Below are 24,790 nucleotides of genomic sequence, written 5' to 3' on the forward strand. Positions count from 1 at the left end.
AGAGCTTCATGTTGCTGAATTGCTGTTCTGAAAATCTGAATCTGAATAATCTTTTTCCCAGGGTATTTAAACTCTGAGGTCAATATTCTGCAAATTAGAGATTTTCTATACAGTCAGAATAGAAGGGCAGAAAAGTAAAATAAATTAAATTCTCTTTTGACTTACAGTTTGTTATTTTGTTTTCCTTTCTTTCACTTCCCCTTGATTTTGTAGGACTTTCTGGTTATTTAAATAACCCGAAGGAAGAGAAGGTTGCTGTTCTATATACCTCTTCTTATTCCTAGCAGGAAGCAATTGGGGTAGTTTCTCTGTAGATTAGTTTTATCATTTTGGGAGGCCTGTCAGATATGATCTGATTTAATCTATAAGAAGAAGTGGCAGCAGCATTTCAGTTTCTGAAGAGACGGTTGAGCCATCCAAAGACTTGCCTGTGCTTTTCAAAAGAATCTGGCTTCTCTTATGGAATTTTAACCATTCTTCTGACTACATTTTCCATCCTTCTTATGTTTATTCCCTATTTTTTGTTTCCTGATTATGGATTCTAATTATGGAATGAATAGCATTCACACTATAGAATGCTAGGTTGTAAACCATGTTTATTTCTAAAATACTTAATTGCTGCATTTTCTACCACTTCATCTCTGAGAATGCCACACCTTAGGTTCACACACAGGCTAGCCAGTGGCTTGCTTAGGGCCCTCATGATGACCCATAGTTAATGGTGATTTCAATCATTCTGTCACAATGAGAGAAAAAGTGTTGGGGGCAGGAGGAAGAAGGAGGCCCACTTTCTTCATCTGAGATCAAAATGGTTGACTGGAAGAATTTCCAAAACATGTTTATATGGAGTTTTCCAACACCAAGTACATGCTGTCTTTCACACCAGCAACTGATTCTCTGATTCTCTGGATACCAACTGGGTAGATCCTCTCTATTTGGAGTTAACATCAGATCCTACAAGTTAAGGACTCAATCCCACAAGACTACCCCATCCGATGCCAGGTGCAAAAGGGGTGTCCAGGCTGCCCACACTTCTATCCAGCTGAGTTTGAATGCTGAACAGCTCATGGAATTCAAGAAAACACTTATATTTACCAATTTATTATAAAGAATCCTGATCAGGAACAGCTGAATGGAAGAGATGCATAGGGCAAGGTGTGAGGGAGGCCCAGAACTTTCATGCCTTCTGTGGGCTACTGTCCTGGCACTTGGATGTATTCACCAATCTGGAAGCTTTCCGAATCTTGTGGTTCAAGAGTTTTTATAACCCAGTCCCCATTCTCTCTCCTCTCCCTGGAGACTGAGGTTGGGTGGGGCTGAAGGTTCCCACCCTGTAATCAAAGCTTGATCTTTCTGATGACCGGCTGCATGCTGGCAACCTGAGGTGATCTCGGGCCCCCACCCTAAGTCACCTCACCTCAATAGAATAACCTCTGGTGGGCTCAGAAGGTGCTCTATATGAATAATAAGAGACACTCCTATCCTCAGGAAGTTCCCAAGGTTTTAGAAACCATGTGCCAAGAACCTGGGACATAGACCAAATTTGTTTCTTATTATACCATAATGTACTTTTTTTTTTAAACAAAGAAAATGTTCCCTTTCTTCTCTCTCATTATCCTGCTATAAATATTTCCATGCATGTACATGCACACAAACTTAAAGTTTCCTATGGCCTCAAGGTAGATGTTAATGGGGGCCAGTTCTGAGACCCATGGAAGGATTAGGGTTCTTATGGTACATCTCAGATCAAGGGCCCCTTCCTCCCTTGTATGTCCCCTTAAGAACCCCACATAGTCATATCTTGAAGATTAAATGAGAAGGGATCCCACAGAAATAGGGAGAGAAGGAAAATCACAGACTCTTCCAGATGGTCTGGGAGTATTGGCGTTTCTAGACTGGCACTATCAGCTGCCCAACCTACCACACACTGTCTGTAGGAAGATTTTGTGCAGGGCCTCTTGCCCTCCAGGGATCTGAGTGGGGAGTGAGTGCTTTAAGAGGATACAAAAGCTCCTTCTGGAACATTATTATTCACAAGCCCCTTTACACATCCATTCTTCAGAAATGCTCATGGAAACCTGTGGCGTCCTGGGCTCTCCTGCTCCCAGGGCACACAGCCCCAACATTCCTGCTCCGGCTCCCAGTGCCCAGTTGATGAGGCTTCTGCACCTTTAGCTGTAGCTTGGTTGTTACAGCTCTCCTGTCCTATAGTATCTTATGAAATGGAGGAATCCCTCTTTTTTTTTTTTTTTTTTTTAAGCCATCATTTGTCATGGGCCTACCAGGGCCACATGACTTACCTGCTGCTGCACACATTTCATCCTTCCAGTGCCGTCCTGCCCTGTGAGGCAGACACCTGTGAGGAAGCTGCAGCTCCCAGAGTGGGTATTTACCTTGTTAAAAAACAAAATGCAACCAAGTAAACTTGAAGATCTAACTGGCTTAATTAAAGGATTTGTGAGTTGGGCAGCACCCTATCTAGCAAGTAGAGAGAGCTCACACAAGTTGTACAAAATGGAAAGTTTTTATAGGAAGGAGGGTGGGGCAAGAAAGTTATAAGCAAGGGAAAAGAAAGGATTGTTTCAGGCAAGGTAACCTTATCTTTGGGGGAGGGGCAGGGGGTTTTATCAAGCAGATTATATCTCATCTTCCATTGAGGGATGGAGAGGGCCCTGTGGCGACAGATGACTTCACAGAGGCTGATCAGAAAATTCCTGATTGGCCCTTTAAGACTTAGGTTTCTGTGAGAGGTTGAAAATACAGTTAAGTATTAAGCCTCAGTTTGGTGACTTGGCCTAAGTAATTTTGGGCCCATGTTTTTGTTGTTGTTGTTTGTTTGTTTGTTTTTAATGTTTATTTATTTTTGAGAGAGATGGGCGAGGGAGAGCGTGAGCTGGGGAGGGACAGAGAGAGAGGGAGACAGAGGATCCGAAACAATCTCTACACTGACAACAGAAGGCCTGATGTGAGGCTTGAACTCCTGAACCCTGAGATCATGACCTTAGCAGAAGTCCGACACTTGACCGACTGAGCCACCCAGGTGCCCTGGGTTGTTTGTTTTTCACAATCTTCTTGAGGGGTGCCTGGGTGGCTCAGTCGGTTAAGTGTCCGACTTCAGCTCAGGTCATGATCTCGCGGTTCGTGAGTTCAAGCCCCGCATCAGGCTCTGTGCTGATGGCTCAGAGCCTGGAGCCTGTTTCAGATTCTGTGTCTCCCTCTCTCTCTGACCCTCCCCCGTTCATGCTCTGTCTCTCTCTGTCTCAAAAATAAATAAACGTTAAAAAAAAATTGAACAATCTGCTTGAGCTCACACAGCTGGTCTCTGCCACAGCCTTGGTGTAAACCCAGATGTGCCTGAGTTCCACAGCTCTCTGCAGCCCCCCTTTTCTTTCCTGAGGGTGGGGGAGACCCAGGTTGGCTTTTGAGTGAGCAGATGGGGGGCTCCTTCAGAGAGGATGAACAGCCCCTAACTGCCAGTGCAGAGAGATTGGGTTGGAAGAAACATCAATGGTAGAGCCTACTGATCACTCTTCTTGAAGTCAAATAATGCAGTTCTGAGTCCTGACCCAGTGTCTGACTGAAAGGATGTTGCTTCTCTGTGCCCCGGTCTCCTCTTATAAATAGGAATAGTAATCATGCTGGCATCCCTGGATCATGGCAAGCAAGGTGTACATGTGACTCTGAACAAACCAAATGGTCAGGATATATACTCATGGGACACATGCAGCTAAGATGATGGGTTGGGTTGAGGAGATGTGAAATTGCTGGGGAAGTATTGTGCAGCTCACACGTGCCATCTGAAGAGGTTGCGGTTTGACCAACCAAGGGTTTCTACTTCCCTGCTTTTCCTCCCTGCTCTGCCCATCATTTCAGCAGGTGGGGGAGATGGGCATTTGCCTGCCATGCCCACCTTCGCTCTGGGAGCCCTATGACCATGATTAGCATGGTGGCAATAGTGACAGTGACAGGCATCCCAGGGTGAGATATGAGATCCTGGTAAGGAAGGCACAGGTGTTGAGTGTGGAAGGGCTTATCCCCCTGACAAGGGAGAGAAAAGAAGGGAGCACTGGGCAAATGGTACAGAGACAGAGCAGGCTGGAGCAAACACAGTTTGGTTCATGCCTAGGCATTCCTGCAAACCAGCTTCAACAAGACTGGCCCTTCTGGGCACTGTCCTTCTCCTCCCCTTGTGTATCCTTCCTGCTCTTCTCCCCTCCTCCCTTCCCCTCTACTAACTACCCACATCAATTAGAAACATCAGTAGGGTGGCTCTATCCTAAATGTTCCAAGTGATTTTTCACCACATTATACATTGACGGATCTTCATTCTCAGAGGCCCATGGCTATAAAGTCACATTACTCACCTGGCTATTCCCTCTCATCTGACTTCATATGGTCCCAGAACTGGAACAGCCTTTTTGGATGCTTGCCTGTCCTCTCCAGAGGATGGTGGGATCTCTGGGACGTGCTCTGTGATCCACAACCCCTTGGCTACAATTCCCAAATCTCAATAGCTTTGAAAATTAAAGGGTTTTTGTCCCCCTTGATGTTGTTTTTGTAACTTTGCATCAAACTCACTGAGTCTAAAATCAAACCGAAATAGATGTGCAGTGGAGGCATTTATTTTTCTTACTTAGTATCAGTATGCACGTTTTGCTGCAGAAATAATGATATGTTTGATTATGGGGAGTTGCCTAGATCCCAGCTGGAAGTGTTGCATCACATACCTTTCTAAATCTGAGGTCTGAGCTCCAGATCATGGGTGGCCCCAGGGAGACTGGGTACAGGATGGGGCCTTTACTGGGGGTCTGCCCTGATTATGGCACATTTGTAGGAGGTGCTGAGTCCAAACCCTGCAACCCTGGCTTGGTGGAGCTGTTTGTATAGCAGCTGTAGGTGGGATCTTACCCGAGCAGTCTTTACAGAGCTAGTGGACCCTAGGTAGGGCTGAGCTATGTGGTCCTTGGACAAGGGACCCCAGGCATGGGCCTTCCTCTGGCAAAGGTCACTCAAGAACCAATTTTGGACCTGACGTCAAGCAGATGCACCTGTGTTGGTGTGTTTATGACTATTTCCTGAGTCCCCATCTTCACCCTTGTCCTGATTCAGTGTTTTACCACCAAGGCCATGTGTTTGCATTTTGGGGTTGTGGCATCAGAAGCACTGTTCCTGCATGAAAATAAGAACTCCAGTCCAAAAACACATCCTCCTTAGAAGCTTCTGAGAGGTTCCCCAGCAGCTGCAAAAAGTTGTTTCATGGAAATAAATATTCTTAATTTTTCTAGCTTAGTTCATATTCCAATTGAAATAAGTGAATTTATTTTTCCAAAGTGTCCTTTCAGTGGAGAACTTTGAAAGCAAAACAGTTACTCATTTGGCTAGGAAAAACCCCATCTGCTGTGGGAGGGGAAGCCTTCGGGGCATGCAGTGGACTGGAATTAACTTTAATGCTACTGTTTGAATGTGGTCATGGTGACAGCAGGATCTTAAATGTGATTTTTATGCTGTTCATGGTCATTTTGCAAGAGATTACTTAATTCTCAGTTTCCTTATATTTTATAGATAACAATTCAATTATGTAAATAGTATCTGGAACTCTTTTTGGCTTTGAATGTATCTAATAATCCCTTATAAGAAATATTAGTAGGCAAGGAAGCAAAGTGCTGCTAATGTCATTGTCTGTGTGTGTTAGTCTTGGACAGATCACTATTTACAATGGAATATGTCAGAATATCCGGGGGTGAAGACTGTTCGTTTCCCAGATGGCCTGATTTGGAAGCCAGACATTCTTCTCTATAACAGGTAAGCACACTGGACAAAAGGAGAAATGATTTTAGTTTTGCATATATATAACAACCAAGCATATTTGAATATTTCATCGAAATGCCAGACCCATGATCTGTAATTTGGGACCATTGCTGCCCATGATGCTTTGTAAATGGCCAGGCCTTTGAGAAACATTCTGTCCCCCTCTCCCATGTTCTCTGCCTTGGCATGAAGACTTGCATTACCCAGCACTCTGCCTGAGCACATGTCTATAGGGCTGTGCATTATAGGTACATATATACTTTTGTGCATATTGGCACTGAGGCATTTTTTACATGTGGAATTACCTTTACACCTGAATGGCAGCAATTATGGTCACAGCATAAGTTGCTGGCCCTTGACATGCATGACTGGAGTCCACTGTTTGGACCCAGGTCCTCATCTGATGTATTCCCATTGTGCATTGGGAGAGTCCTGCTGCCTATAGCTGAGTGCATGAAGACCATCACCTCTAGCTGTGCTCAGAAGCTTGTGATGCAGGTGGAGTACTTGATAGAAGAAAGACAGATAATAGTCATATTCTAATATGGATTAAGAACAGGAATCCTGCTCCTGAGGTCAAGAAATGAGGGATTCATTGTGAACCAGGACAGTCTGATTTGTAAACCAGATGCCTAAAAGGTATTCAGGCAAGGTAAATTTCTAGAAGCACTAAATCTTTTTCTGCTAAGCTACATAATCAAAATAAGGGGATCCAGAACATCTCTTCCCAGTAAGGTTTAGAATGTGATAACAAGCTTAATATTAAAGAAAGATAACTTCCTAATTACAACTGCTGCATTTGGTCCTACCGGGAAGAGAAGGAAGTCCCATGCCTTCCTGACTTAGAAAACAGTGTGACCATTGGCTACTGTCCTTGGTTGTCACCAGCTGATGTGTTTGTCCTACACTGACTGCTTCTAGGAGGCTGGGTGATTTCATTTCTTGTGTCAACTTTTAATTCTGTCTTTCCTGCTGGCAGTTACATTTCATTTGAATAATTGGGCTTGTTTCTAGAAGAATAGTATTCCCTTCTGATTTGCTGCCACTCTTCAGTTTCTTAAATTAGTTCAGACACCTGAGCTCTGAAACATGTCTAAAGTTAGAGTAAGTGGTCCCCAATGGAGTAGGTGAAGCACATGGAACCCCATGGCTCATCTTTGGATCATTAGTTTCCCAGCCACTGACATCAAAAGACCACAGAAATACATTTTATTTTGGAGGCTGGAAATACAAGATTAAGGTGTCTGCAGGTTTTGTTTCTTCTGAGTCTCCTCTCTTACAACTTGTAGATGTCCATCTTCTCTCTGTGTCTTCACATGGCCTTCCCTCTGCACATGTCTGTGTTCTCTGATCTACTCTTGTGCCAACTACCATCACATTGGATTAGGGACCACTATAACAACCTCATTTTAACTTAGCTACCTCTTTAAAACCTCCAAATACACTCACATACTGTGGAACTTCAACATACGAACTAGGACTTCAGCATGTGAATTTGGCGGGAGTGGGGGGGTGGGGAACACAATTCAGCCCATAACAGGGGCATTGCAGTTGACTTCTTAAGGACAAAGAGTCAGCATTGGAGAAGTCTGGGTATAAATTGTAGCTGTAATATTTAGTATGTTATAAACATTAAGTCTCAGATTCCTCCTTTGAAAAATGGGGGAGATGCCAGCTTCAGAGTTTGGAAGGGATAACTCTGCGGATGCACCTAGCATGCTTAGTGTGGTACTTGGCAAAGATTGAATGCTCAGTGATGGTGGTTGTGCATTTATAGACATGGTGATGAGGATTTCTGCTCAGAGTAATTCAAAAAGAAATGTCAATAATGTTTTTACATTGTGCCTAATTTAGTTCTTTTTCATTTGAAATCAAGAATAGATATTACAATGTGGTAGAAACTTCATGAGGTTATAGAGGTGCTTCTTATCACTTATATGTAGCACCTCAAAACCTAATAAATAAAATGTTTGATGCTTTTAATGTTCTGGCTAAGGAAGAGTTACCATGTATTCTATGCAAACTGAATTTCAAGGAGCAAAGATGCAGTCTCCACCTGCTGTCACCAGGGAGCGGGATCTCAGAAATAATGGTACCCACCCCCCCCACACACACATCTGACCCAGCTGATGGTCCCAGAGCCCCTTTCCTCTCATGTTTCCCCTTGAGCTCTAAATAACTATTTTTCTCTTTCCTCTTTTCCTCATCTCCCCATTGACCACATCCACCAGCTTCTATCATGGAATCTGTACAGGCTGCCTCCTCTTCTGCTTTAGTTTTTCTGAAAAATGGGATATAGAACTTCCTTTCTGAAATAACTGTTAAATATATGGCTTGCATGTCCACACAGACATGATGTAGGATAAGCAGGTTACAGAATACATGTAAGCCAGTCATAGACACAGTGTCAGTTATTTTTTGCTGTTTGAGAGACTATCCTGAACTTAGTGTCTTAAAAAAAATGTATGCATATGACTTCTCACCACACTGTGGGCTGACTGACCCATGTGGTGGCCTGTCTGTTTAAGTCAGTTGTTGGCAAAAAGCAGGGGGCTGAGGCTCTGATGGGCTGGAATGTGGAGAGCCACACCCCCCAGCCATTGGTGGGAGCACAGCTGGGACAGTTACCTGTGCCACCTTAGCTTCCTCCATGAGCCTTTTCCACAGGATGCAGGCAACCCCCAGTGTGTGGCAAGAAGTGTTCAGAGAGGAAGGAAGTGGCAGCCACCAGGCTCCTTATGAACTGAGCATATGAATCCTAGAACAGCCCCTTCACTGCACTCTGTTGGACAGAGTAGGCAGGAGCTCAGCCTTGATCAGGGAAGCAGAAGTCAGCCTCACGTTTCTAGGGCACACAGGTTGGGGGGGAGGAAGGAAGATGAAGGTGTGCTCTATGGAAGGGAAGAGGTGAAACAGGAAGGCCAGATTAGAGTTGAGGGGGGAATGAAGGACCAAAACAAACATTTGTAATGAAGGAGCACTCAGTTAAGTGCATGCTGGAGGGACTGGTAGGAAGGAGACAGAGGGTAGGTAGGCAAGCAGACAGAGTTTCCAAACACAGAGTGATCTCCTTATCCCTTGCCTCTATTCGCTGGCTTCCCTCTACTGTCTGGACACAAGTCATGTGGCCTGGCTGGCAGGGATGAGTGGTCCAGCCCACCCCTGCAGCTGCCTCTTACACCTCCTGCTTCCTGGCTAGATGTTTGTCTTTCAACTCCTTGGTGTGTCTGGACTCTTTTTCACTACAGGACATTTCTGTGAGCTCCCCTCTTGGTGTGGAATGCTTACCCTTCTTTCATCCCTCAGACCTCAGCTTGACTCCCTGTTCCACTGAGTCCCTGTTGTGTCTTTTTGCCATGCCTTACAGAAAAGGCATTCCTGTCCCCTGTGGCACATGGGCTCTGCCACCCCCCTGGGGGTCTAGAGAGTGCTTAATAAATATATGTGCACAGACAGGATGGAAGGAGGAAGCAGGGATGCAGGAATTAAGAGAAAGGGGGAAGGGGATGGGTCTCTGTGACATGAGCACTGCTAAGAACAACAAGAGAAGGAAGGAAGGAAATCATATTGGCAAGCTGGAAAATATGAACCTGGGTCTGAGCCAAAAAATTGACAGAGAAAGTAGCAAAAACAGGCTTGAATTTAATAGGATCCTGACCTTCTGATATTCTGTTATTGGAGATTTTGAGAGATGTTGAGCTTAATACTTTCTGCCAGCTTCCAGGCACTCCAAATAGTATGTTCTCTCAGTAGGCTTGTGTGATGGTTCATTAAATTGTTGTGTTTGCAGGGGGAGCTTTTCCTTAAGGAGGGGAGCATGCCATCATTCTGCATAAGCCATGATTTTGAAGGGAGCATTGATTCAGGTTAGGGGAAGCATCACAAACACGTCCATCACGTTTCTTGCTCTATTCTGGTTTGATATTGGAGTCCAAGCTTGAGCCACTAATGGTTTTGGGGATATAATACATTTTTCTGTGCTTTGAAGAGGTTGGGTCATTGCAAAGCAGCCATCTCGGCATCATTTCTGGGATGGGCTGTTTTATTTCCCTGATGGATGGTGAACAAGTTACAGTGCTGCCAGCCAGCTGGCCGGGTTGCTCTGAGGAGAGGACAGGCGCTGATAAAAGCATCCCTGCCGGATGCTGATCCCAGTACTTTCTTGGTTGCTTTATTCTGCTTTACTTTAAGCCTGCAGTTCAAGGATTTTTCTGAACACAGTCTTGCTCAAAGTGAGTAACAGTTGTGGATAGCTTTTCATGATTTTCCCATTTGGACGGAATGAAAGGCCTCACTCTTATCAGCAGTCAGCTTGCAGAAGAAAGCCTGAACTGCAGTGACACCTTGGCCACCCCTGCCTGCCCTGTGAAACTGCAGGCAGCTACCTCAGCCTCTCTGGTCTTCTCCATTCTTAAGCTGCTCAGTCAGAAAATCCCGTAATAATAGTGGAATCTTTGTTGATGAGTGTATTTGAAGATGTTTTTGTTGGCTCTGTATTGGTAGGACATGAGGTATCAACCACCCCTTTCTTATAGCCTGTGCAAAGCTGCATTTGCACATCTGCAGACTCATGTTTGCCTCTGAGATTAGAGTCCTCTGGCTGTAACCCTCTTTCTGTCACAGATTCCCATGACCCTGTGGCTGACAGCAGAGCCTGGAGAGGGGGTGATGTATGCAGGACACACCTGGGTGGAACGTGGTGATCCAGCTGATAAGGGTTAATGATTGTGTGCTGATCAGTGACTCACTGATTTGGTTCACCCAGAAGTCAGCCTACAACAAGTACTTCAGCATATGGTTTATGGATTTTATTTTTTATTTTAGAGAGAGAGAGAGAGAGAGAGAGCACTGTGAGTGCTGGAGGGGCAGAGAAAGAGAGAGAGAGAGAACCCCAAGCAGGTTCCACGCTGTCAGCACAGAGCCCGATGAGGGGCTTGATCTGGTTCACCCAGAAGTCAGTCTACAAGTACTTCAGCATATGGTTTATGGATTTTATTTTTTATTTTAGAGAGAGAGAGAGAGAGAGAGAGCACTGTGAGTGCTGGAGGGGCAGAGAAAGAGAGGGAGAGAGAACCCCAAGCAGGTTCCACGCTGTCAGCACAGAGCCCGATGCAGGGCTTGAACTCACAAATGATGAGATCATGACTTGAGCTGATACCAAGAGTCTGATGCTTAACTGAGCCACCCAGGTGCCTCTCAGCGCATGGTTTATTTGGGACAGGAAGTGACTCAGAGAAGGGAGGGAAGATAGTATATGCATTAAAAATGCGCTAAAAAGCAAGCTGCTGCTCTGGGCAGTGGGGACCCATTCCTGCTGGAGACCTCTGTGGTGTTTGTCTGTTAATTGCCTTCTGTCATAGATTGACAGTTGCTTCCAGGAATGGCAACTCCCTGACACCGGCTCTGCTTGCCTGCCCCATGCATGGACCGAATGTGTGCTGGTGGCCAGAACCTCAAGCCTCAAGCTGGGCTGCTGATGGTTGGAAAAGGCAGCTGTCAGGGCCTTGGGTCTGATAAGGACAGCTGTTGACGTGGTTAGCTACAGCACACATGGGTTTCACACTCAAGTTTCAGTTGTTGTCACCTTTGCCTGATTGAAGTTCCAATCCTGACTCCTGATGGGGAGGACAGCAATGAAGTGAGTAGGAAGGAGAACATCATAAGGACTTAGGGGGTTTCTCAGCCAAAGCAGAGAGGAGACAGACAGGTAGCAAAGATAATGGAGAAGAGCCGGACCTGCATCCTTGTGAGTGGCTGTAGCCCTATTGTGGGCTTCATGTCTTATCATGGTATCACATCAGTCCACATAAAGAATGGGATCTTAGGGAGCAAGTCTCTTATTCAATTTAATGCCTCTTGAAGAAGGTTAACCAGTTGGTGTTCAAGGGCCCAAAGTTCAATCATGTCTGGGCTGGGGCTGGGGATGGGAACAGGAGGCCATTACCAAAAGAATATGAGTTAGCAGCTCTTGGATGTGGCATGAATCTTCAGTTAAGCAAAGATAATTTTGCAGCTTTGGACCTCCCAGAGAATGAGGTTTTATGATGTGCTGTTATAGCATGATATGCATTATCAAATATTCAGACCTAATCTGGAGGGAGGCTGTTTCTAACAAGGTGTGGTGGGAAAAGAGTGGAGCAGTTACCTGTTTTTAAGTAGTGAGTGGAAGCGGCCAACCTACGTGTGCATCTCCAAAATCATCCTCTGAACTGTCTGTCCAACCCTCCCCTTTCTCACCCCTGCCCCTTTGATGTTTGTTTTTAATTTGTTCATTCACTGAACCAATATTTAGTGAAGGCTTATGTGCTGTTATCACACACTGTCCTAGGATCTGAGGACACAGAAGTGACCAAGCCAGACAAAAATCCCTGTGCTGTAGACAAATAGAAGAGGGGAGCACACATGCCAGATATCTGGGGCTCCAAGAAAAAGAAAGCATGGAGAGCATGTAGGGAGTGGTAGAGCCTAGGGTAGGAAGTAAGCCCAACAGAAGAGCCAGAAGGAGGTGGAGGAACAAGTCATAGAGCATCAACGAGGTAAACGTTCTTGATGGAAAGAATAACAAGGGCACAGGCCTTTCAGGGAAGGTTGTGAAAAGGCTTGAAATGTGAGAACAAAACAGACAACAGAAAGATGCCCCAGTAGCCTATGGCATGTTATGTGTGGTTTCACACACCTTCCAGGTTATCAGAAACTATCTCGGACTATGTCATGGTCTTTGAACTACTTTCCAACTCTGTAAGTTCTAGGAAACCAATAGTAATGCAAAGGACTCCAGTCCATAGAGAAGCAAATGGATTTTGTTTGGTGGACTGATTCCTGTTAGCATATCTCATCCATGTTTTGGTTGCCTTTGTATGTGTCAGCTTTTTGGATGCTTCTTGGAATTGGTTTTTGACACCTTGCTTGTTCCCTCATTAACTAATGACTTAAGAAAAAACTTTGACACATGTTCATTTTATATTTGTGCGTCATGCTTTTATCTTTGAAACAAATTGATCTTTTTTGACCACCCTGAGATGGAAACATGCCATCTGGGTCTGCGGAGGAACACAAGGGGGTGATGTGGCTGGAGTGAGAGGGTGGAGAAGGTTAGAGAAACAACAGGGTGTGGCCCAAGTGTTGAAGGTCTTGGCTTTTACTATGAATGACATGAGAGAGGCTCTCATCCTTTGGTAGAATTCCATTTCTTTTTTTGCTCTGAATAATTGTCAAAATACTTATTCATATTCTTCATCTGACTTCTTCTTCTGCTATCAACTGATTCACATTCCATGGTTATTTTGTTCAGAAGTTATCTGTTCTTCTCTGCTTGTACACTTCTCCAAGATGATGGTGGTAGATGTGTTTTGTTTTTGTTATTTCCTCTAGCTTCTTGGAAACGTTGATGGAGGGTGGGCACACGAACACATGTCGTCATTCAGCCACTGTCAGCCCAGATACTTGTCTGCCCCAGGCTGACTCAGGGCCCAGCCTGTCTGCACTGGACAGCATGGACTGTCCCTAGTGAACCTTTAGCACCTCTGCCTGGTTCCACTCTTTCTGCAAAGGGCTGGATGGCTCCAGAGTCCGTCTTTACATCCACATTTCTCAGGGCTGGAAACTGGTGCTCAGAGAGGTCCAGCCACTTGCCCAAGGTCACCCAGCAGGGTGTGCCTGACTCCAGAGTCTCATGTCCCTAGGCTGGCCTGACTGTGGTCATACTTTTTAGAGCTCTTTTATTTTTCTGTAACTTAGAAAAAGCAAAATAATTCCTCTCTCACTCCCTCTGAGTTGACTCTGCTTTTAGACCTTCTCTGGGCATCTCTTTTGTCTTTCATTCTGGAAAGGTGAGTCTGTCTCTTCCCGGTTTCAGAACATCTGACATCCAACTTTTCTTTCACCAAATCCTTTGCCAGCCAGAGTGGGATGACAAAATGCAAACCACTGTGCAAGGGTTTGAGCAGAATTTCAAACAGAGGGCCAGGTGCTGCAGCAAGCAGAGTTTTCTACGGACGGCTTTGCATCCAGATGGCCCAGGCAAACTGTCTTTCTGCCTATGGCATGGGGCCAGTCCACTGAGTGCCCGCTCCCTCCCTGCACCCTGAGGGCCTTGTGAGACTGATTGAGTCCAAGAGCGTGGCTTTTGGAGATGAGCTTATTGATCTTAGTGGCATCGGACACAGAGCCAACATGATTGTAAGGGTCTGTGTAATAAATATGTGAGACAGGAATTCAATGGAAAGTTCAGTCATCATCATGAGCTGCCTGAGAGAGGACTGGACAGGTAGCACAGTGGTGGGGGCCAAGATCAACCCTTGCCTGCACTTCTCAGACTGCTGTGGGGGTCCCTGCAAATTTCCACTGCCCACCCAGGGCTGTATTCAAAGCCACCTGCATGGAGGAGCACATAGGAGTTTGTTATTCACAGGAAGAGATGCAATAAAGAGAAACTGGCTCTCCCCAGCAAGCCCTGGGAGGCTGACCTACAGAATGCACTGCCCCAGCAGAACATGCCCCATGGAGAGTATGAAAGCCTGGAGAAATGGGTACTTTAACTTGCAGGGCAGTGCCACAGGTGTGATGTGGTTGATGCTGTCAGTTCAGCTCAGGAGAATTTTCTGAGGACCTACTATGTGTGAGATGCTGTGCTTCTAAGAGGACACATATTCAGTGTCCTGGAGGCACTTGTAATCATTAAAAAATCACTTTACCCTGGGTGGCCTCATATGATTTGATTTGATGGCTGGGAATTAAGATCCCCAGTTCATCTGTTTCTGAGACTAAATGACCTGCACGCAGAACCACAGCCTTGACTCCAGGCCTTTTCACTTTTCCCAGTGCTTAACACCTTCTTCGTGGATATTGACGAAGGCTCAGAAGATCATTTTACAGGGGAGAAATGATGTGTGTCAGTGATCTGGCATCTTAGAAAGATCTGGAAGAGGGAGATCCTCATCCAGAAGGCAGAGGGGAGTAGTTGTTTATGGGATGGTGGCCGGGACTGTCTTCCTGAGACAGTCATGGGTTTTTAGTCTGCTGTCCTGGCACAGCTGTGAATAGTGCTCCTTTAACTTCTAAGAGTGACTCAGTTTAGACAATAATATATGTGGTATCCTCATTTTGGGACAGTGGCTATCTAGAGAGAACAGTTAGATTAAGACATGGATGCCAAGAGAGGGCATTTTCGTGAGAAAAAAATGAAGTTAGGCCTTAACACATACCTCTTTAAAAGAAGTGGTGGGGAAGAATCCTACAAGAGATCAAATGTTTCAGATATGTGCTTTGAATGCAAGGAAGGGGATGAAGAATAGGATAAGGTCAGGATGAACTATAATCAGGAATTCAGTTCAGTCTGGCCAGGCTTCTCTTCAGGGGCTGTCCCTACCTGGGCCACTGTGTGCCATGGGGACTTGGTGTTTCTAAGTAGCATGCCACATGGAAAAATCAGGTTTAACATTCTCCTCCCTCCCTGCTGGCTAGTGATCTCTGTCAGAGAGACCATGTGCTGTATGCATGCTTTATCCCCCAAAGTTAGTGTGGCAAATAGCACATGGAGAACATCAAATTACAGTGAACAGGTACACTATTGGGGACATTACCTGGGGAATTTACACTGGATTGATTATTCTTCCCAACCACCAAGTACATACATACATTACACATACATTTATACATACATACATACATACATACATACATACATTCTGGTTGTTTGGGGTGGGAAAGTTGGGTATGAGTCATTAAGATATACATGGATTTTAGCCTGAGAAACAAATTAGCCTAGAGATTATCATTCTTCTTTGTCCTTCACTTTCCATACCAAAATTTCATAGAAGGGATTATTCAATGATAATTGCTTAAGTTGTCCTTTTAGTATGGTTCATGGTCTTTTATTTAAAACAAATTTTGCATTCTTAGTGAATGAAATCTATTTCGTTATTTTATTTATGTATCCTCTATGGCTTTGGGATCCCATACTAGAAGATTATATATGCATCCATTTAATACTTTAAAAAGTTTATATGAAACTAAACTACTAAGGTAAACCAAAGAGGGTTCCTTTGTATTTTGTGGGGTTTTTTTTCTTTAAATTTTCATAAATGGTATGAGGTAAGAGTCTCCCTTTATTTCACGTTCAAGACTAGGAAATGATTGAACATGATTTAATGAGCATTTCATCTTTTCCTCAGTGAATTAAAATAGGATGGTTGTTATTTGTCTCTTCATGTGCCAATAACATACTGAATACTAAAGCAGGGGTAAACAAAAAAGAAACATATATCTTGAATATCACACTGAAATTTAAAACATTGAGGATGAGAGAAAAATCAAAGCTCTCAAAGTGAAAAATCATTGTAACAAGAAACAAATTTGCCCAAGTTAATAGAGCATTAACTTTTCTAGTATTAGAGAGAAATTCTTTTCAAAAGAAAATATTTTACTGAACTGAACTACCCAGGCAAAAACTAACGTAGTTTCATATTTGTGAATACTTGAGTGATTTACATACTCAAGGATATACTTAGCAAAATGGGATGAAACCCAAAAAAAGGACGCGAGCATGGAAACATATTGATGAATTGTTATCAAGGAAATTACTAAAAGTCATAGTTAAGTTTAAATATTTGATAATTGTTTAAATAAAATAATAACTAAGAGGGTTTGGGTCAGTAGGAGATTGAGATACAGAGGAGTGTGGCATGGAAATTTGCTGTTCTGTGGTTTGTGTATGGTAAAGATACCCCTGTTAAATGTACAAAATGGCAAAAAAAAAAGTACAATTTGTGTGTTGCATATTTGAGTAGATATATTAGAGAAGAACTGGTATTATAACTTCCAAACCACTAGACATAAAACAAATAATGAGAAGAAATTGACTAGTACACCAAAATTCAGGAATAGAAAAAATAAGAAATAATATAAGAAAGTATGGTAAAATGACAATAGAAAAGCAGAAATAAGTTAATGTAGTCACTAATCACAAAATGCAAATAGTTTTAAATCCCATAACAGTCCCTAAAGTAAAATAGACCCTCTGATTGAGTTGGCATACAGGGGTGCTGGTGTGGCTCAGTCAGTTGAGCATCCAATTCTTGATTTTGTACTCAGGTCATGATCCCAGGATAGTAGGATCAAGCCCAGGGTTAGCCTCTGTGCTGAGCTTGAAGCCTGCTTAAGATTCTCTCTCCCTTTCCCTCCTGCCCCTCATCCCCCCACTCATGCTCTCTCTCTCTCTAAAATAAATAAAATTAAAAAAAGAAAAAAAAAACAACAAAAACCCAATGGTGTGCTATATTCAGAAGACAGATTTTAATAAAAATGATCTAGCAGAATTAAAGGGATTGAAAAGGTTTGTACTAAAAATGCCAAAAAAAAGACACCTGATTAGCAGTGTTCTTATTCAACAAATAAAAAATAAAACATAAAAGGCATGAAAAGAACAACATAACTAAAATTTAAATTAAAAAAAAAGGCATGAACAGGGACAAAATTAATCTTTTTATATTGATTTAAAGGAAAATTTACTGAGTAAACAAAGTGGTTTATGAAACAATTACATGGCAAACAATCTAGCTTACAAGATATTTGCAACTAATACTGATAAAATATATAGGAGAAAGGGAGGAAAACCAGAATATTTAGGAAATAAGTATGGTTTATATAGGATTAAATAAAATAATTGATAAGACTGAACCAAGAAATAGATTTGTACCCAATAAACAAAAATATTAAAAAAAAATTTATACCTTTATTTATTTTGGAGAGAGACAGGAGTGTGAGCAGGGAGGAGCTGAGGGGAGGGAGACACAGAATCAGAAGCCAGGCTCCAGGCCCTGAGCTGTCAGCACAGATCCCAATGCGGGGCTCGAACTCACAAACCATGAGATCATGACCTGAGCCGAAGGTCAGACGCCTAACCGACTGAGCCACCCAGGCGCCCCTAAACAAAAATCATTTTTAAATACCCTTGAAATATTTATAAACATTATTTTTGAGTATAAATAATATCTAGTGTATATTCTAAAACAGATCTCCTACAGCTCATATTCTCTGATCAAATGGCCATAAAAGTAGAAATTACAACAAGGGGATTATGATTATAGTATTATTTTTTGTATATGTATCTATAATTTGTACCTAATTTTTTTAAAGAAACTCTCAGATTAGTCTCAGTATATAGAACCTTTTCAAGAAATATCTTTTAAGGAATGAATGATAATGAGAGCAAACATAGCAAGACCAGGGATGATATGTAAAATGTAATGCCTACAAAATAGGGAAACAAGGAAGTTTGAAAATTTGGTTAATAAGCCTGTACCTCAAAAAGTTAGAAAATGCATACCAAAAAACCTGAAGAAAGCAGAAGGAGGGAATTAATGAAGAGATATAGCAGAAAAAAAATTTAAAGACACAAAACAAACACACATTTAGAAACAAGAAAGTCAGAACTAAAATCTAGTTCTTTAAAAACATAAAAAAAACCTAAATGACTAAATGAAAGAACACACACACACACACACACACACACAGAATATCTCATTAAATGGGTGATTTTCTAGGGGAATACAAATTACTGAGTATATCTAAAAAGTAGAAAATCAGAATAGATTTAAAAATACATTTTAAAAATGTAAAAGATAGGCAAATATTTACATTTTAAAAAATACATTTTTACATTTGAATTTTAAATATTCAAAGAATAGGTAAATCTACATTATATAAATTATTCTAGAACATGGATAAAAGATGGAAAATTTATACCACTGTTATAAATTAACATGACAAAGACATCTCAATAGAAGAGAACTATCAACAAATCTTGCATGTGAATATGGAATGCAGATATTCTAAATGAAACACTAGCAGATAAAATCAAGCAGTGCATTAAGTGAAAAAGACCAAATAAATTTTTATCCCAGGTATGCAAAGATGGATTAACGTGATAGGCTTGCTATGGAATTCACTACATATCCATGTTAAACAAGGAAACAAAGAAAAAAATCTCAACTGACAGAAAAATATATTAAGTTCAGCTAAATTCTTGATCCAAACACATTATAAACTAAGACTAGAAGAAAACTTTTATAATTGGATAAATATTATCCACAAGAAAACTCCAACAAACATAAAGTTAACTGTTGAAAAGTTAGACAGATCCACATTCTAGTCAGAGATAAAGCAAAGATGCCAGATATTCCTGCTGCCAGCGGTCTGTTGGAAGGCCCTAGCCAGAGCAAATTAAAATAAGAGATCTAGATATTACAGAGCAAGACATAACACTGTCATTGCTACTAGTTGGTTATTTGTGTAAATATAGAATTAGCTGACAAACTATTGAGCTAATAAGAGAATTCAACAAGGAAGAGAGATAGCAGCTGAGTTACATATCAGCAGATAGTAAAAAGACCTCATTTACAATAGTAAAGATAACTGTGAGATACTGAGGGAAAAAACCTGGTACAAATGTGCCATACCATTGTGAGGAAAAACTATAAAATTCACCAAGCATCTCAAAGAGAGTGAATGGCATGTGTGTTCTTCCCAACCCTCTTTCCAACGTGGCCACCCAGACATTGAAAGCAGGATGCAGTAGCAGGACTGCTATGGAAGGTTCCTAGGTCAGGCTCTAGAACCATGTCTGCAGTCTTTTTGCACCCGGTCAAAAGGTCCATGATGAGAACAGTAGATTAGCTTTGAAACTTCTCAGATTGTTCAGTGGTTCCTTTGGTGGCCCTCTGAATCCTAAGAGCATCTACATTCTGCTGCCCACTTTGACTCTTCTGTTTTGATTCTCTGACTTCTGCTATGACTTAAGAAGCTCCTTGAGTACTTGTTAACAATGGAGACATCATCTCTACCTCCTCAGGGTCAAATATAGCAATGTGAAGTACAGCTCAAGAATCTGCCACATATGGTCCCCAAGCCAAACTTTGGAAGACCCTGCCTGCTGAGCACTAATACCAGCTTGCATTCCTTTAATTAGATGGAAGCCAGCAGGGATTTGGTGGCTGGAAGTTATGAATTTTCAGCCCATACACTAACCTCAATTTTATTCTTGTCTCCCTATTGCTGTTGAGAAAAAGACCAACTGAATGGTAAATTTGTGCTCATGCCATTGGAGACTATGGCAAAAGAACCAATGAGAACTTGATTTTAACCATCTGAATGTTTCTTTCTGGTACTTACTTACTTAGTGCTTCTTATTTTTCCCAGGGATGCATTAATGCTAGACAATTTTAGTGACTCATTACAGGATTCCTTACTCATTTTGTAATCAACAGGTAAGATGTGTTATGATTATAACATAGTCCTTTGATGTTCTTGGTAAGCAGAACATAGTGTGGATTCCATTTATGGTCTTCCAGATGGTTCCTCTAAAAAGTTTACTGAAGGGACTCCTGGGTGGCTCAGTCAGTTGAGCATCCAACTCTTGATTTTGGCTCAGGTCATGACTCCCTAGGGTCATGGGATTGAGTCCATGTCCAAGCCCAGCTCCACACCTAGCACAGATCCTCCTTAGGATTCTTTCTTTCTCTCTCTCTCTCTCTCTCTTCTCTCTCGCTCTCTCTCTCTCTCCCCCCACTCTGCCACTCTCCCCTTAATGCTCACTTGCCTCTCTCTCTCTCTCTTAAAGAAAAAAAAATAAATAAATAAATAAAAAGGCTTATGGAAGATCTGTGGCAGTAGCATCTAGGTGTGAAGGTTGCAGTTCTCTCTCAACTTCCAATACATGTTGTCACTTTTTATCTTGTCTTTGTTGACCCTTATTTATTATGAAAGCTAACTTCATATTGAGGCAAATTAAAGACAGACATCTTCATATTTCAAAATACTATCATTAATGGCCATGACAAAGTCCAAAATGCTTAATTTCTGTCCCCCCCTTCCCTAAACAGCTAAATTTCATTTATATGTCTTCCTTGAGTCCATCACTTAATACATTTTTAGGTGATTGTAATGACTTCATCTTTCAGTCATCATAAACATTTTCCATGTTTCCATGGATTTTTCGTGATCATCATTTTAATGGTGACATAATAGTCCATTGAGAAGATGTATTTTAATTGACCATTGTTGGATAATTTGGTAAAGTTTCTAATTTTTTAAAAAAATAATCCTACCTTGGGGCGCCTGGGTGGCTCAGTTGGTTAAGTGTCTGACTTCAGCTCGGGTTATGATGTCCCGGTTCATGGGTTCGAGCCTACATCGGGCTCTGTGCTGATAGCTTGGAACCTGGAGCCTGCTTCAGATTCTGTGTCTCCCTCTCTCTCTCTCTCTGCCCCTCACTCACTCATGCTCTGTCTCTCTCTTTCTTTCAAAAATAAATAAACATTAGAAAAAAAAATAATCCTACCTTGGGGCACCCGGGTGACTGTCGGTTAAGTGTCCAACTTTGGCTTAGGTCATGATCTCATGTTTTGTGAGTTCAAGCCCCCCATTGGGTTCCATGTGCACAGCTCAGAGCCTGGAGCCTGCTTCAGATTCTGTGTCCTCCCTCTCTCTCTGTCCTCCTCCACTCACACTGTGTCTCTCTGACTCTCTCTCTCTCTCTCTCTCTCTCTCAAAAATATACATTTGGGCTCTTCCATACTTTGGCTATTGTTGATAGTGCTGCTGTAAAACATGGGGGTGCATGTGTCCCTTTGAAACAGCACACCTGTATCCTGTGGATAAATGCCTAGTAGCTGCAATTGCTGGGTCTTAGGGTAGTTCTATTTTTAGTTTTTTGAGGAACTCCATACTGTTTTCCAGAGTGGCTGCACCAGCTTGCATTGCCACCAACAATGCAAAAGAGATCCTCTTTCTCCGCACCTCGCCAACATCTGTTTGTTGCCTGTGTTGTTAATGTTAGCCATTCTGACAGGTGTCATGTGGTATCTCATTGTGGTTTTGATTTATATTTCCCTGATGATGAGTGATGTTGAGCATTTTTTCATGTGTCTGTTGGCCATCTGGATGTTTTCCTTGGAGAAGTGTCTAAGATGTGGTATGTATATATATATATATAATATATATATATATTATGTGTATTATATATATATATATACATACATATATATATATATATATAATATATATATACACCACACACACACAACATACACAATATCTTTAAGCCTTTTATTTCCTTTATTTTCCTTGTGAGGACATACAGTATTATGTTGACTAAGAGTGTCGAAAAAGGTATCTTTGCCTTGTCCCTGATCTTAGAGGAAAAGCATTCAGTCCTTTTACCATTAAGTATAATGCTAGCTTAGTTTTTTCTGTAAATGTTCTTTATTAGACTGAGGAAGTTCCTTTATATTCCAGTTTTCTGAACTTTTTTTTTTTAATGGATGAGTATTGAATATTACCACTCTCTTTTCCATATCAATTGAGATAGTCATGTTCTTTTTCTTCTTTAGGCTCTTAAATATGATTGATGCCACTGATCAGTTTTAAAATACTAAACCAGCTTTGTACCCATAGACTAAACCCCTCTTGGTTATATATGTGTGATTACTTATACATGCTGCTGAATTATATTTCCTAACATTTTGTTAAGGGTTTTTGTGTCTATTTATGAGGGAATGTAGTTTGTAGCTTTCTTCCCCCCCTCCCCCCGCTTCTCTTTCTTTCTTTCTTCTTTTATTGTTTTGCTTTTTTGTTTTTTTTGATACTATCTTTGTGGTTTTCATTTCAGAATAATTTTAGCCTCTTAATATTAGTTGATAGACATTCTCTCATCCTCTACTTCCTGGGAGAGAGTTATAGAGTTAGTATTAATTCTTCTTTAATCATAGGATAAAATACTCTAGTAAAGCCATCAGGATCTAGAGAACTAATTAAAGAGTTTTTGGTGTTTATTAATTTAATTTGTTTTAATAGTTTTAGGACTATTCATCTTACTTGTTTACTCTTGGTTAAATTTTAGCAGTTTGTGCTTTCTGAGGAATTTGTGTATTTCACCTAGCCAGTCAAATTTATGTATAAGGAGTTGTTTATAGCATTCCCTTATCATTCTTTTGTTGTCTACAGGGCATATAGTGCTATACTCAGATTCATTCCTAATACTGGTTTGTCAATTTTATTGATCTTTTCACAGAAGTAAATTTTTGTTTCATTGATTTTCCCTATTTTTTTTTCTCTTCTCACTTTGTTTGACTTTTGTTCCTATCTTTATTATTTCCTTCCATCTACTTACTATAGATTTATTTTTCTCTTCTTTTTCCAGTTCCTTGGGGGGTGATCACAGATTATAGAATTGAGACTTTTTTCTAATGTAAGCATTTGCTACCATAAATTTCCTTGTGGGCACCTTACCTACATCTTATAGGTTTTGATATGCATTTTTTATTTTCATTCAAATCAGTGTATGTCTTGAATTCCCTCTAGACTTCCTCTTTGACTCAGAGATTATTTAGAAATTTGGTGTTTTGATTCCAAGTGTTTTGAGACTTTGCTGTTAACTTCCTGTTATTTGTTTCTAATTTGATTTTCTTGTGGGCACATGTCACACTCTGTATAGTTTCAGTTCTAACAAATGTTGTCAAGATTTGTCTTATGGCTCAGGATATGGTCTTATTATATGTCCCATGGGGTCTTGAAAATAATGTGTTTTTGCTGTTGTTAGGGAAAGGATTTTCTGTCCATTAGGTCCTATTGGTTGAGGATGTGTTAAGTTCTTTTGTATCCTTGCAGATTTTCTATTTGTCCTGTTGTCAGTTGTTGAGGGAGGAGTGTTGAAGTCTCCAACTGTAACTGTGGATTTGTCTGTTCCTTTTTTTTCACTTCCATATGGTTTTGGTTCACATATTCTGCAGCTTCTTTGTGGAAAGAATGTATGATTACTATGTCTTTTTGGTGGACTGAGACTTTATCAATGTGTAAATTTATGCCTACCCTTTGTAATGATCTCTCCTCTAATGTCTACTTTATCTGATGATAATGTAGTTGTTCTTGTTTTTTTGGATAATATTTTCTTGGTATATATAATTTGGTTGGAAGTCTAGAGTCCTCACTTGGCTGTTGTTGATGGGGTAGTAGTGGAACGTGATTTTCTTTGGTGTTTAGCTGAGACATAAATATTGTCTAAAAGTTTTCTGTGTGACTGGCTGCCCTTCTGATCACTGGGCTACACAGAGAAGGCTTTTTCTCAGGGCTTTATTGTTTTGTTTTGGTTTGGTTTTGGTCTATGCCCATTTGTGCTTCTCAAGTACCCAGTTTGGAATATAGGAGGCAAATGGAACACATAGGGACCTCATGTCATTCCTTCTGCCTTCTTCTATGCACTTTTCGTGTCTCCTTATATTTATTTATTATATTCAGAGTTTTTAGTCATAAATCATGGAAGGAATAGTGGATTAGTCAACTTGAGCTGCCATAACAACGTACTATATATCGGGTGTTTTGTTTTTTTTTTTTCTTTTTTGTACTAAAGTAGATATTTTAGACTGAATCCTGAAGCTATTAAATTTTATTTCTTATTTATTTATATACAGTGCTGCTCCCAAGAATAATTCAAAGTGATCTTAATGGATACATAAAAATGGAGACACTTATTTCTCACAGTTCTGGAGGCTGGAAGTCCAAGATCAAGGAGCAAGCCAATTCCGTTCCTGTTGATAGCTTTCTTCCTGGCTTGTAGATTGCTGCCTTCTCACTGTGTCCTCATATGGCATATAAATAGGAGTCGGGGTGGGGGGAAGGAAGATGGAAAGAGAGATATCTTCTTATAAGGTTACCAGTCCTATTGGATTAGAGCCTCATCCTTATGCCTTCATTTAACCTTAATTACCTCCTTTCAACCTTTAAGCCCTATCTTCAAGTACAGTCACATTGGGAGTTAGGGATTCAATATGTGGATTGGTGAGGGGTGGAGGGGGACAAAAATCAGTCGATAGAAAATAGTTAAAAGTATGTCTTTCTATAACTGAAAGTCTGAGCTCTATTTTTTATTCTATCAAAATGGTAATAAATGCATTTGTGACTATAATTGTTTTAATCTTAGATAACTTTC

General features: G+C 41.3%; 1 protein-coding gene across 1 annotated transcript in view; it reads left to right on the top strand.

The window, feature by feature from the left end:
* Positions 1-24,790, top strand: part of CHRNA7 (cholinergic receptor nicotinic alpha 7 subunit) — a 112,978-nt gene that overhangs the window by 55,974 nt on the left and 32,214 nt on the right. Inside the window, exon 4 of the mRNA XM_053888802.1 lies at positions 5,693-5,802. Within this exon, the coding sequence (XP_053744777.1) occupies positions 5,693-5,802 (110 nt within the window). The remainder of the gene's footprint in view (positions 1-5,692; positions 5,803-24,790) is intronic.

This window comes from Panthera pardus, unplaced genomic scaffold (assembly GCF_024362965.1).
Source record: "Panthera pardus isolate Hobbes unplaced genomic scaffold, ASM2436296v1 HiC_scaffold_24, whole genome shotgun sequence".
In the NCBI taxonomy this organism is placed as follows: Eukaryota; Metazoa; Chordata; class Mammalia; order Carnivora; family Felidae; genus Panthera; species Panthera pardus.